Source organism: Podarcis pityusensis (genome assembly GCF_964106645.2).
Source record: "Podarcis pityusensis genome assembly, chromosome: 3".
Taxonomy (NCBI): domain Eukaryota; kingdom Metazoa; phylum Chordata; class Lepidosauria; order Squamata; family Lacertidae; genus Podarcis; species Podarcis pityusensis.
Window position 1 is genome coordinate 83,423,185 of NC_138026.1, and position 14,459 is coordinate 83,437,643.

The 14,459-nt window shown below is 43.0% G+C and overlaps 1 protein-coding gene and 1 long non-coding RNA gene across 13 annotated transcripts in view; one reads left to right on the forward strand and one right to left on the reverse strand.

The window, feature by feature from the left end:
• LTBP1 (latent transforming growth factor beta binding protein 1) overlaps positions 1-5,019 on the forward strand; it is a 189,412-nt gene extending 184,393 nt beyond the window's left edge. For all 12 annotated transcript variants that reach the window (XM_080997605.1, XM_080997609.1, XM_080997610.1 and 9 more), the window contains 2 exons: positions 2,594-2,743; positions 4,004-5,019. In XM_080997605.1, coding sequence (XP_080853731.1) covers positions 2,594-2,743; positions 4,004-4,173 — 320 coding nt within the window. In that variant the 3' untranslated portion in view covers positions 4,174-5,019. The remainder of the gene's footprint in view (positions 1-2,593; positions 2,744-4,003) is intronic.
• Positions 1-14,459, reverse strand: part of LOC308472725 — a 34,544-nt gene that overhangs the window by 12,061 nt on the left and 8,024 nt on the right. Inside the window, exon 2 of the long non-coding RNA XR_013983675.1 lies at positions 12,670-12,879. This is a non-coding gene — a long non-coding RNA (uncharacterized lncRNA). The remainder of the gene's footprint in view (positions 1-12,669; positions 12,880-14,459) is intronic.

Below are 14,459 nucleotides of genomic sequence, written 5' to 3' on the forward strand. Positions count from 1 at the left end.
GGACCTAATGGTCAGGGGTCTCTTTACCTTAACCTAAACTGGCAGAGTCAGGGGCAGGGGGGGTTGGCAAGCAAAGCAGAGTGAAGTGTGCAGGGGTAGCAGACTCTAGCTGACGCAGTAAAATATATTTGGGCTCCAAGGATCCTTATTCTTTATCGTTCCTCTGGGTAGATAGCACATGGCATGGTTCCTGCTTGATCCTCAGGAGTCTGTCGACGCAGGCCTTCCGTGACGCAGTCCCTGTATGTGCACGCTTTGAATGTTCAGTATCATGTGTGAATTAAGCAGTGATTAATAAAGTGGCTATTCCAGCTGCATTGTGCTTATCACTTCCCCGTTTCATTTGGTCTCTTTCCTGATAGTGTTTGGTTAAAATATATCGTATATCAAAAAGGGAAACAAAATAAAAATAAATAACTCGGAGCAAGGCAAGAAAGTAGCAAAAGTGATTCATATATTTCATTCCCTTCAGCAGAGGCCAGCCTAATGATTTCATCTCTGCTGAATGCTGAACAAACTCAGTTGACTTATGCAAAGTTGTATAAGGTCCAGCCATTTCCATTTCGTATGACTTTAATTAAACAGAGCAGCTCTCTGAGCTGAACTATAGCTAAATGGTGACATTGTTTTAAAAAATTGCAAAACAGTGTGTACTGGAAACCATGGGAAGAAATGATGGCATAGTCACAGGGGCAAAAGGGAAAATGTTGGGCAACCCCCCCCCCATTATCTGCTGGTATTAGGTTGCTGTTTAAGTTGTAATGCTTTCCTTTAAGGTTTCCATTTGGATTGTGTGTTCATCTCAGTGTGTTAACCTCTGGATGGCATAGATCAGTGTTTCAACACAGGTTCCAGATTCAACCACTGCCATCTCTGTTTTTTTAATCAGTAATAGGGATGAGGAAACAGACCCTTGCTTGAGACCCCAGAAGACCACTCCCAGTTGGAGTGGGTAGCCATGGGCTAGATAGACCCATGGCTCACTCTGAAGAGGGCAACTTCATACATCCAAGGCACAAATGAATATGAATGGGTCTTTCTTCAGTTAAACAATAAGCTCTTTGTTTAAAAGGGGAGGACTTCTGCATGCATTGTATTCTTTTTTTTTACATTTATTTATTTATAGCATTTTTACTTTGCCATTCAACCAAAAAACCCGATTCTCAGAGCAGCCAACATGCAATCAATTAAAGTAATTGTTTCATCCAAGGCACCATTTCTGAAAGTTATCATGATGACCAGCTGGGATGGAAGCCGTTCAGGGGCAGGAGGAGCCCTGTGGAACTAGTGGAGCTAATGGCCTCGTCACAGTTGAGAGAGGGAGTCCTCCAGCAGGACTGGATGATTAGCTTTACCCAGTGGTAGTTCCTAAAGTAAAGATGGGCTGCAGTTTTCACATAAAAGATTCTTGCGTTTTGCCTCTAATTAATCTCAGTTTAGGCTTGCAGCTGCTTAGAATATAACAGGACCTTTATCTCTTAGACTAGTGGCAACTGAGGAATATATCTTGAGGGCATAACTATTTCCATGTATCCCAAAGAACTTTGGCCTTCCTTCTTTTTTCTAGCAGCACGAGTCCACCATTCTGTTCACCATACCCAAAGGAGTCCTGTGGGATGTATCCTGTGAGAGTACAGCACATAGGCATCAGGGTGTAGATGTGGAAAACTCATCGCATGGCAATTGGCACTTGCTGAGATGCTTTGCACAGAAGTGCAGGCTTCTAGGGGTAGACTAGGTCATGACACTTTCCATGGAAGTTTGCTGTAGTTTGCTTAGATGAAAACACCTTTAGTCATATTCATGTATACTTAAAAGGAAAGGTGAATTCTCAGATATATTATTAATCATTTATAGTACAGCAGAATGAAAACAGCCTTATATTTACTTCACTAATCTGTTGTATATTTCTATAATGGGTTTTGTTTACTTTTTCAAACTGCTGTATCTCTCTTATTAGTTCAGGCTTATTGCCCAAAAAATATCTGTTGTTTAATAAGATTGGGTCCACAGCTGCTTAGACCACGTTTTGGGAAAGAAAAGACTTCTCAAAAATTACCACTTTGTGGGCTGCAAATTCCTCAGACGTTCTTTGTGCTTGACTGCCATCTGCAGTACTGTTCAATTATTGCTTCTGGGAAATGTCTATCCTTTTTGTAAATTTTTTTTAGGTTGTACCTACATATTATAAAGAAAATATGGTGCTGCAAAACCCCTGTTTCTCTTGTGGTGCCTTGGAACTGAAATTGACCTTGACCTTGAAGCGTGTCCCTATTTTAAAATTTAATTTATTTATTTACTTTTCTACTATGAGCTCTATGGAGTTCCTAATGAAGGCCGTCATGTCTTCTGCAAAACAGCAGCAACAATTAATTGATTGGCACTTCAAACATTTGGACTAGTTTATCTCTGTATGCCCTGAGCATAACATCACAGCCTGTGACTTTGCTCTGAAAGCTTTTCCAGCACTCATTGTAGGCTGAGAAAGGCTTTATTTAGGGTGGTAACACAATAGAGAACGCCCTTTGGAGTTTGGTGCATTAAGACTCTACAGCGGTTGAATGCAATCATTTCCTATGTTTTTGCTGCCCAGGTTTCCGGAACAGCTTTGAGGAGTTACAGGCAGAAGAATGTGGCATTCTGAATGGATGTGAAAATGGACGCTGCGTGAGGGTGCAGGAAGGATATACTTGTGACTGTTTTGATGGCTACCATTTGGACATGGCCAAAATGACATGTGTTGGTAAGTGGATGTCACATACAGGCCACTTGCAGAGTCCGCCAAATGTAGAGGATAAGCCGGCACCTCTGATTTTGATGACCAGATGTGTTTTCGTGTTTAAGGGTTTCTGAATCCTACGGTTCAGCGGCACATTCCACTGGGAAGTTCTCCTGCATGTGCCCCATGGAAATGAGTGGGAGCTGTGCAAGAGATGAGCAATGGTGCAGCTCCTCTTGCGTTTCAATGGGACTTGCACTCAAGAACTTTTTGGTGGATTGTGCCCTAAATGCAAGGGCAGCCTGCACTAAATTTCTGCATGGTTCACATGACTAGCAGAAGAGGTGAAACAATCAGGGCTGAATGCGCAGCCCACGTAGTTGACTTCCCTCGGTGACTGTAAGAATTTACTAGAAAGAAGGTACCTACCTCTTCCTACACTCCTAGGAGTGAAACAAGTAGTGCCTAAGCAGGCATGCATAAAACAGTGGCCAGCCAGGCCCCCTGTTCACTGTCTAATCAGTAAAATTTACCTGCCACAAGTGCTGTTGCATATGTATGTACACATGCTGTAACTTTAGGCTGTTTGTGGACAAATTAGGGCCATTTTAATTATGTTCAACTTACATGACAGGTAGGACGCGGGTGGCACTGTGGTCTAAACCACTGAGCCTAGGGCTTACTGATTGGCAGGTCGGCAGTTCGAATCCCCACGACGGGGTGAGCTCCCATTGCTTGGCCCCAGCTCCTGCCAACCTAGCAGTTCAAAAGCATGCCAAAAGTGCAAGTAGATAAATAAGTACAGCTCCGGCAGGAAAGTAAACGGCATTTCCGTGCACTGCTCTGGTTTCGCCAGAAGCGGCTTAGTCATGCTGGCCATATGACCCGGAAAAACTGTCTGCAGACCAACGCCAGCTCCCTCGGCCAGTAAAACGAGATGAGTGCCACAACCCCAGAGTCGTTCATGACTGGACTTAACTGTCAGGGGTCCTTTACTTTTACCTTTTTACATGACAGGTAAAGTTTTACTTGTGTATTTGTCCTGTATTTGAACACTATTACGTTGCGTTGATGGAAAAATGATGTCATGCACATAACGTAGCCACTTTTCTTGCTTTTCTTTGCACAAGATAGAAGACCGCAGACTGGACACTGAAAGTTCTCTTGTTAATTGCAGACTTGAATGCAGGGCTGGTGGGCAAGTCACAGCAAACTGTGCTTCCCTCAGTCTTTGACAGCATCTAATACCACACTATTTCTCACCTTGTTTGCCTTTCCTTCTAGATGTGAATGAATGCAATGAACTGAACAATAGGATGTCTCTCTGCAAGAATGCCAAGTGCATTAACACAGAAGGATCGTACAAGTGTTTGTGTCTCCCAGGCTATGTCCCATCAGACCAAGCCAATTACTGCACACCCCTGAACTCGGACACAGAGAGTGAACTGGAGTAAGAGAAGCAGCAGCTGCCGTGTAACTTTAAGCCCATATACTCTGCACTGTAAAAAGAAAAGAAAAGAAGCGTATTTAACTTGAGTTAAGGACGCTCCTCATCCAGATGTTGGCTGTGTGTGGAAAACAAGCAATAAAACATGTCTTCTTAAAAGTGAAAGATGATGGTTCAATATACATCACCTTCACTAAAGCAACAGACCAAATGGACACATTTCCCTGTATGGAAGAAGCAATTAAGTATATAGTGTGTTCATAAATAAAATTCACAGAAAAAAGCAAAATATGCTGTTATTTTGAACAGAAGGGTGGTATTGTGTTGTTGTTTTTTACTATTGCTTGGTTTATTTGGCATTTAACTAGTTGTGAAAATATTTTATAGTCCTTTTTTTTATTTAGCAGTTCTTTGCCTACTGTTCCTTTGGAAGCTTTCCCCTTTTGATCCAGTACTGCAGTATAAGCAATTTTCTAATGGTTATACACAAAATAATGCTCGTCTTTGTCTGGAACATTGGCCAGTGACTTTTTAAAATTACTATAAATGTCTGCCCTGTGGAGCAGACACTGTTTTTTTAAAAATAATGTACACTTCATGGAGATAAATCCATTGTATTCATTTTGTATTCCATGTGGCCTTTTACTGCACTTAACATGCCTTAGAACCTGCCTTGCCAAGTTTCAAAGCTGCTAGAGGACGACCATTGAATATCTTTTGTACTCTGTAACAAAAGATCTAAGCGCCTGTTTGTATTGTAATGTGTAAATTAAACACAGATCTTGTATTGGTTACCCTAACATATTAAAGCTGTATATTAAAACTCAATAAAATCTACAATTTTTTAGAAAAATTGAAGTATGTATTTGCTCTAAGGTTTTCTGTTATTGCTTTGCGATTATTTTATTACAGCTAATAACCCATTGCTTTACAATCAAAATACCTGAGCTACTGTTCTTGACAGCATTTTTTAATTTTTGGCACATGACATTTCCCTGACCGTGGCAATTGTTGCTACCATGTAGATCACTTTAGATATATTCATAAATATATCTGGTTCATTCTCCATGAGGAAAGCATGCCATTTTGCAGACCACTGCAAACCTCATCCATGTCAGATGGACAGTTTTGTGTAAAATTCATTTTATCCTTCTAGCCACTAAATCAGAGGAGCAGAGAGCCATTGTTTCCACATGGGCAGCTGAGGAACTCAAGAAGCGGAAATGGCTGCATCAACCTCTCAAGATATGTTTAGATTTCACAAGCACCTTGGACATAGGTTGGAAATCCTCCACCAATATAAAGAAGCAGCAGTTTTTAAAAGTCAGCAAGTTGGGGGAGAAAACTATAAAAACATAGGTTCAGAACAGTTCGTTAAAAATGTATCTGGTCCTTTATTTCATTTCACTTCATTTCATTTACAAATACCAATTTAAAGTATTGGAGGGGGTTAGCTATAATGGAATTCTACAACAGGTTGTATTTGTTTCTTTCTGTCTGTCTCAGGAGACACTTTCAGGAGTGTGCTTTCAGGGGGTTGAAGTCAACCTGTTGGAGAACGTTTCTGCCACCCCTCTGTAAGCCCTTTCTTTGTACTGATCGTTATATAATGAAGGCCAGAGGATCCAGAACTTTCTCCCCATTCGTGGCTCCAGTTTTTTCATGGGGGGCGGGCACAGAGAGAGCCTCAACACTAGCCAGCTGGAAGGGAGATATAATGTGAAAAACACAGCCCTGAGACAGCACATAGAACTGGGTTGATTAATTTTCCAGGTGTAGCTGTTTTAGAGTTGTGGAAAGGACTTTGCAAAGTGCAACCATTACAGTCGTGTTTTCTTTAAGTTTGCCCATCAGCCTGCCCCAGCCCTGTAAACTGAGGTGTGAAATGCCCATTGACTTGCATTAGCTCCTGTGCTAGTCAGGATAGTTTAAATATCAACTTTTGTTAACTATATAAAAATATATGATGCTTTACAGTACAGAGCAGGCTCCTGCTTAAGGAGCTTACAACCAAAGCTATAGCACAGAGAAGACTAGCAAAAGGGGTAAATGGAAAGGTCCACAAGTTGGACCCCAAAATGGCGACTCCCTCCCTGCCAGGGAAGAAGGGATGAAGGAAGATCTACATCAGAACAAGGGGGGAAAGAAATATTGGGATCTGCTGCCCCCAGTGAACCCTTTCTCCTCAGGCAGTCATCTCACCTCATGGGTGGGGCAGCCCCAAATAAAGATCTACATTGCAATCTGCTACCCCTGTGGCTTCTGTTGCCTGAGGCAGTCACCTCAGCTTGCCTCATGGATGGGCCGACCTTGGTAGCAGTAGAGATGGTGTCTCTTGTACCCAAGATACTTTTTACAAACTGTAAATCCCTGTTCTTATCTAAAATTATCCCAAAATATTAGTGTTTTCATCTGTTTTGCCACAGTGTTATAAGTGAGAGCAGTTGGTGCAACATCACTCATGCCCCAAACATAAAATGTACAGCAAAGTCTGAAATTAGACCTCTTGAGCATTCTTGCAGTAAATCCAGCATGCAGAACCTTTGCCCCTCCAGATGTCTCTGAACTGCAACTCCCATCAGCCCCAACAAGTGTGGACAATGGCCAGAGATGGTGGGAGTTGTAGTTCAGAAACATCTGGAGGGCCAAAGGTTCTCTACATTGGGTATAAATGAAAGGGGAATGGAAAAAGTCAGAGGTCAGCAAAATACTAGACGTTGGTTCAGTGCACTTTCATACATTGCCTTTAGGTGTCACTGGATGACTTGCATTTCTGCCATACACAATTTTAGAATAGAATCATAGAATCATAGAATAGAATCATAGAGTTGGAAGAGACCACAAGGGCCATCAAGTCCAACCCCCTGCCAAGCAGGAAACACCATCAGAGCACTCCTGACATATGGTTGTCAAGCCTCTGCTTAAAGACCTCCAAAGAAGGAGACACCACCACACTCCTTGGCAGCAAATCCCACTGTCGAACAGCTCTTACTGTCAGGAAGTTCTTCCTAATGTTTAGGTGGAATCTTCTTTCTTGTAGTTTGGATCCATTGCTCTGTGTCCGCTTCTCTGGAGCAGCAGAAAACAACCTTTCTCCCTCCTCTATGTGACATCCTTTTATATATTTGAACATGGCTATCATATCACCCCTTAACCTCCTCTTCTCCAGGCTAAACATGCCCAGCTCCCTTAGCCGTTCCTCATAAGGCATCGTTTCCAGGCCTTTGACCATTTTGGTTGCCCTCCTCTGGACACGTTCCAGTTTGTCAGTGTCCTTCTTGAACTGTGGTGCCCAGAACTGGACACAGTACTCCAGGTGAGGTCTGACCAGAGCAGAATACAGTGGCACTATTACTTCCCTTGATCTAGATGCTGTACTCCTATTGATGCAACCCAGAATTGCATTGGCTTTTTTAGCTGCCGCATCACACTGTTGGCTCATGTCAAGTTTGTGGTCAACCAAGACTCCTAAATCCTTTTCACATGTACTGCTCTCAAGCCAGGTGTCACCCATCTTGTATTTGTGCCTCTCATTTTTTTTGCCCAAGTGCAATACTTTACATTTCTCCCTGTTAAAATTCATCTTGTTTGTTTTTGCCCAGTTCTCTAATCTGTCAAGGTCGTTTTGAAGTGTGATCCTGTCCTCTGGGGTGTTAGCCACCCCTCCCAGTTTGGTGTCATCTGCAAATTTGATCAGGATGCCCTTGAGTCCATCATCCAAGTCGTTGATAAAGATATTGAATAAGACCGGGCCCAAGACAGAACCCTATGGCACCCCACTAGTCACTCTTCTCCAGGATGAAGAGGAACCATTGATGAGCACCCTTTGGGTTCGGTCAGTCAGCCAGTTACAAATCCACTGAGTGGTAGCATAGTCAAGACCGCATTTTACCAGCTTCTTTACAAGAATATCATGGGGCACCTTGTCAAATGCCTTGCTGAAATCAAGGTAGGCTACATCCACTGCGTTCCCTTCATCTACCAGGCTTGTAATTCTGTCAAAAAACGAGATCAGGTTAGTCTGCCATGACTTATTTTTCAGAAATCCATGCTGACTATTGGTGATCACAGCATTCCTTTCTAGGTGCTCACAGACTGTTTGCTTAATAATCTGCTCCAGAATCTTCCCTGGTATTGATGTCAGACTGACTGGGCGGTAATTATTTGGGGCCTCTCTTTTCCCCTTTTTGAAAATAGGGACAACATTTGCCCTCCTCCAGTCTGCCGGGACTTCGCCTGTTCTCCAGGAATTCTCAAAGATGACTGCCAGTGGTTCTGAGATCACATCTGCCAGTTCTTTTAATACTCTTGGATGCAGTTCATCTGGCCCTGGAGACTTGAATACATCTAAACTAGCCAAGTATTCTTGTACTATCTCCTTAGTTATTCTGGGCTGTGTTTCCTCTGCTGAATCATTTGCTCCAAATTCTTCAGGTCAGGCATTGTTTTCTTTATCGGAGAAGACTGAGGCAAAGAAGGCATTGAGGAGTTCAGCCCTTTCTGTGTCCCCTGTTTGCATTTCACCATCTTCTCCTCTGAGTGACCCCACTGTTTCTTTGTTCTTCCTTTTGCTACGAACATACCCATAAAAGCCTTTTTTGTTGCTTTTAACCTCTCTAGCAAGCCTGAGTTCATTCTGTGCTTTAGCTTTTCTGACTTTGTGTCTACACGTGCTGGCTATTTGTTTGAATTCCTCTTTGGTGGTTTCCCGCTTTTCCATTTTTTGTACACATCCTTTTTTAATCTTAACTCAGTTAAAAGTTCTTTAAAAAGCCACCCTGGCTTCTTTAGGCACCTTCCATGTTTCTGTCTCATTGGTATTGCCTGAAGTTGTGCTTTTACTATCTCCCTCTTAACAAACTCCCAGCCATCATGAACTCCCTTTCCTTTTAGTATTACTGTCCATGGGATCTCACCCAGCACTTCCCTAAGTTTTATGAAGTCGGCTTTCTTAAAGTCAAGAAATTGAGTCCTAGTATGCTTGGCTGCTATCAAGTAGATAGCATTAAATGACACACACTCTCTCTCTCCAGGAAGTGCAGAACATGGTTTCCTGACTCCTTGCCAAGTCAAGCATGAATAAAACTTAGACCTGGCAGCAGGACATCTGCAAATGCACCTACTCCTTTATGAACCTTCCCTCAGACCTCAAAATGAGCAACTATTGGCTGGAGGCTCCTATTGCCAATGGGAACTGGAATTGCGTACAGTCGTACCTCGGGTCAAATATGCTTCAGGTTGAGCGTTTTCAGGTTATTTCTGGGTTTTGCCACTCATGCATGCGCAGACGCTCAAAATGATGTCACGTGCATGCGCAGAAGCGGCGAAACGCGACCCACGGACGCGCAGACGCGTGTTACGTTCTACTCAGGATGCGAACAGGGCTCCGGAACGGATCCCATTTGCATCCAGAGGTACCACTGTATAGGCAAGAATTGTGCCATATAACCAGGACCCAACTTGTGATTGACCAAATTCTTGGGCCCGAGAAGAAAATATCTGTAACGATCCCAGATGTGTCAATGTGGCAACAGGAAGCCAGATTTCCCTAGAGCGTGGAACACTACATCTCCAGGTGGAGTCAGAACTGGCGGTGACAGACTAGGAACAAGACCTTGGAATCATAGTAAGCAGCTTGATGAACATTGCAACCCAGTGTGTGGCAGCCATGAAAAATCCATGCTAGGAATCATGAGGAGAGGAATTTAAAATAAAACTGCCAGTATCTGAATGCCATTGTGCAAATCTATGGTACGGCCACATTTGGACTACTGCGTACAAGTTCTGGTTGCCTCATCTCAAAAAAGATATTGTAGAGTTAGCAAAGGTTCAGAAAATGGCAACTAAAACCATCAAGGGGAAGGAGGTAACATTAGAAGTTTATAAAATTATGCATGGGGTGGAGAAAGCCGACAGAAGTTTTTCTCCCTCATAACACCAGAACTCCTGAACATCCGATGAAGCTGAACATTGAGAGATGCTCAGTCAATTTCTCCCAGGTGTAAGAGGAATCCATAGGTTTGCAGTCATTGCAGTACCACGCAATTCCTTATTGCGGAATGAGCATTTATTCATCAGTTTACTATTTATAAGTAATTTATTAGTTCACTGTTCCATGGCAGTCAGCTAATCCTAATAAATGTTGCATTTGCTGCTGCTCTGTGGGTTGTATGTCAGGAGATGGGGAGGAAAGAGGATGGATTGCTACAGCTTCCAGGATGATTCTCCTGACAGATGTGGTGATGGATTCTGCAATGAGTTGTTGCGGTGCACTTCAAAACTTATCACAGCTCTGCTTGTGTCACACCAATACGGCTGCTTTTGTTACTTTGCATACTCTCCTAAACAAACACAGAACTCAACTATACAGCTGCAAATATAACATTTTAAGTGTGTTTTAAGTGCATTGTACAAATGTGACACTAGATGGTGATTGTGAGCTTATGGCAAATTCAATATATTTTTTAAAACTATTTTATAAAGCATTTTCACAGCATTTTTTATATGCGTCTAGATTCCACCACAGTCTCCAAATTTGGCTGGCTTTTTCGCTCTGAACAGATCTCTGTATGAATAAACCATATTCTAATAATTAGCTCACATAAAGAGATATCTGGGCCATTATGAATTATTATTATTATTTTGTCAACTCCTAGGCTGGTCAGTCTTTAGAGCATGGGTGTCTAGACTGCTTTGGCCCAAGGACTGTGTTACAAAGTACCCCTAAAATCAAGCTTCTGTTGTAAGAATGGTAGCCTGCACATGAGAAGGGAAGCTCTGCTTTGACCTGGAGAGACAAAGAGGTAACCTCCCTTTTCTTTTGAGCAAGCTTTGTTGCAACACTTCCCTCTAAATCCAGATTGCTGTAAATCTTTGCCATCCTTCCTTATCACTTGTAGATTTACAAAAGAGCATCAGATTCCTTGGAGGGGGGGAGTGTTAAAACAAGAGTTTATCACCTAAAATCCCACTTCTTTCTTCTTCTCTCCCCCCACAACAGCTAATTGAGAGGTTCCAACAGCCTAAGGCTCCCACTAAGAAAGCTCAAATGATCTGTTAATCTTTCTCCTTTCACCAGCTGCACATTTTTAGAAGGTACAAACTCTTCCTGACTGGCACCATTTTAAAAACTTTTAGGATCTAATAGCTACCAGAAATAGTTGTAGTTTTATTCTATCAGTCTCAGATTTGGCCCTAAAAGCTGCTAGTAGGTAGCTCAGAATTGGGCTGTTCTTCTGCAGGGGGCACCATTCTCTCCAAATAGCCTTTTTGCAGTTTGTGACTTTTGAGCTGCTGCCCACTTCCTCTCCCTCTTCTTCACAGAAGAAAGTTTGTTCTTGGTCATAGATCATGGCTGGTGCAGAAAGTCATGGTTCAGACAACACACTGAGCCAAACTTTGGTTTAGCTTGGCATGGGAGTAAGGTAAAAGGTAAAGGACACCTGGACAGTTAAGTCCAGTCAAAGGCGACTATGGTGTGTGACGCTCATCTCGCTTTCAGGCTGAGGGAGTCAGCGTTTGTCCACAGACAGCTTTCTGGGTCATGTGGCCAGCAGGACTAAACCACTTCTGGTGCAATGGAACACTGTGATGGAAACCAGAGCACACGGAAACGGCATTTACATTCCCCACCGCAGCGGTACCTATTTCTCTACTTGCACTGGTGTGCTTTGGGTCTGCTAGGTCGCCAGGACTGGGACAGAGCAACGGGAGCTCACCTTGTTGCGGGGATTCGAGCCGCCGACCTTCCGATCGGCAAGCCCAAGAGGCTCAGTGGTTTAGACCACAGCGCCACCCGTGTCCCACCAGCATGGGAGTAAAAACCACCAGGAAAGGAGCAAAGTGGCTGTAAACTCCATCCCAGGAGCCCCTCTGTTTGCATGGTCTCAGCAAGCCATACATGTCATTAGGTGAACCAGTGCAGAGTATCGAATTTACCACAAAGAAATTCTAAGCTACAATTCTAGAATTAAAGACAGATGTTTCCAGACTCTGTATGCACCATGCATTTAAAGCATATGACTTCCCCAACAGAGCTAGACTTCCCAGCACTCTAAATGAACTGCAGTTTCCAAGATTCGGGGGGGGGGGGGGAGAGAGAATAATCCTGTGTGTACAAAGGGTATGTGCTCTTTGGGTTTCAGTTTACTGATGTTTAATTTAGAACAGGCATCCCCAAACTCGGCCCTCTAGATGTTTTGAGACTACAACTCCCATCATCCCTGACCAATGGTCCTGTTAGCTAGGGGTGATAGGAATTGTAGTCCCAAAACATCTGCAGGGCCGAGTTTGGGGGTGCCTGATTTAGAAGTTACATTCTGCCAGTGCCGGGCCTGGGGTTGTGAGCCCAGATCTGTCTGAGTGATAAATACAAGAAGAACCACAAACTCCTCAAACACTTCCCTTTGTACTCACTTGCTTCTCATGGCCCAAAAAAAAGCCTATTGAAAAAACAGAAAATGTCTCCAAGAGGAGTGATGAGAGCCAGCAAAACTGCACTTACAATTTTGATGTTCTGCATGCGCACTCCAGGCGCTCCCGGTGTATTCTGCCTTCCCAAGTGAGCTTGGCCTGCCGTGACTTTCCTGTTTCTTTTTATATCACACATTAGTTGCTGCTCGGTGATCACTGCAGCTGCAGGTTCCTGACCCAGAAGGGCTTGAAATTATTATGTATGCTTTTTCTTGGCAGTCAAAGCCATTCTCCACACCGCCTGTAAATGTTACCAAAAATAATGCAAACACAGATTCAGGATGAGAATTTGGGAAGGGAATTGCAGTAATGCAATTAAGGAAACACAGACTGATGCCATCAAGAATGCACTTACTTCAACAAAATGTCCGTTATTTTGTTTTTTACCACCAGACTATTTGCAACTCATTGTCTGAAATGCCTCTGCTAAGAAATATTGCTTTTGGTGGGAGGGTCAAGAAGGTACACATTATGGTTTCTCCGGCTTGCAAATGGAACCCAAAGGTTGGCAACTTTTGTAGAATATAAGCTGTGCATGTATGAACTAAGTCATAGTTCAGAGAGCTGCATGTGCAGCTTGTTTGTAATCAGTGAGACAGCTCTGGTTTTAATGGTGTAACTGCCGTCTACGCAGCTGGACGTGTTCAGAATGGAGCATGTAATGTTATTCAATCCAATCAATCAATGATTTTATTTGCATGCCTCCCTTCCCAAAGCTAAAACCATGTTCAAGGCCGCTTATAGCATATTAATAATTATGTAATTACAAGCATAAGAAAAGTAGTCAAACAATAAATAAAACATCAAAAAGTATGCAAGCAAACTTAACTATTTCCACATAAATCGTAAGATTTAAAATAAAGATACAAAAAAAAAGAAAGAAAAATCAATAGCAGCAGCAACCCCTGCAACAAAACCCCCTAAACCAGGGGTAGGCAACCTAAGGCCTGGGGGCTGGATGCAGCCCAATCGTCTTCTCAATCCGGCCCGCGGATGGTCTGGGAATCAACGTGTTTTTACATGCGTATAATGTGTCCTTTTGTTTAAAATGCATCTCTGGGTTATTTGTGGGGCGTAGGAATTTATTCATTCCCCCCCAAAAAAATATAGTCCGGCCCACCACATGGTCTGAGGGAAGGTAGACCAGTCCACTGCTGAAAAAGTTTGCTGACCCCTGCCCTAAACAATATCCCAGCCCAAAAGTCTGTTCAGCAGCCTTTTCAGGTTTTGTTGCTCCATCATGCAGAATAAAATAGTGTAATTCTCTTGGGCTATACTGAGCAATGGTGCCTGCCCCAATCTGAGCCTAGGTTGCTATGACTCTGGGTAGAAGTCAGGGAAAAGAGACTGGGGTGGAGAAGGAGAAGGAGAAGGAGAAGGAGAAGGAGAAGGAGAAGGAGAAGGAGAAGGAGAAGGAGAAGGAGAAGAAAAGACAGAAAGAGTGAGAACGCAACTTGAAAAAAAGAGACAATGCATGTATTTTTCTAAACTAAGAAATATGTAATAAAAATATATTGAAAAAAAATAACTGTTGATCTATTCAGCAGGTCTTCATCACACTTGTTCTTTCTGCAGTTAGATCAGGTTCTTAACCTATGATCCCTAGCTCATGTCTGACTCACCAAAAGCTGTCATCATAGCCCTTGCTCATGCCATCACCCAGAGATGACTCATATGTGGGCCAGTCATTATGGATGAAAGGGGGGGGCGGGAACAACAGCCCAACTTCCACACTACATTTACACATTCCATTCAATGAGTGCGTGATCTGTGTATCTTCGTGCACAAATAGCTGTGCTGTACACTGTTATTCACATGCAC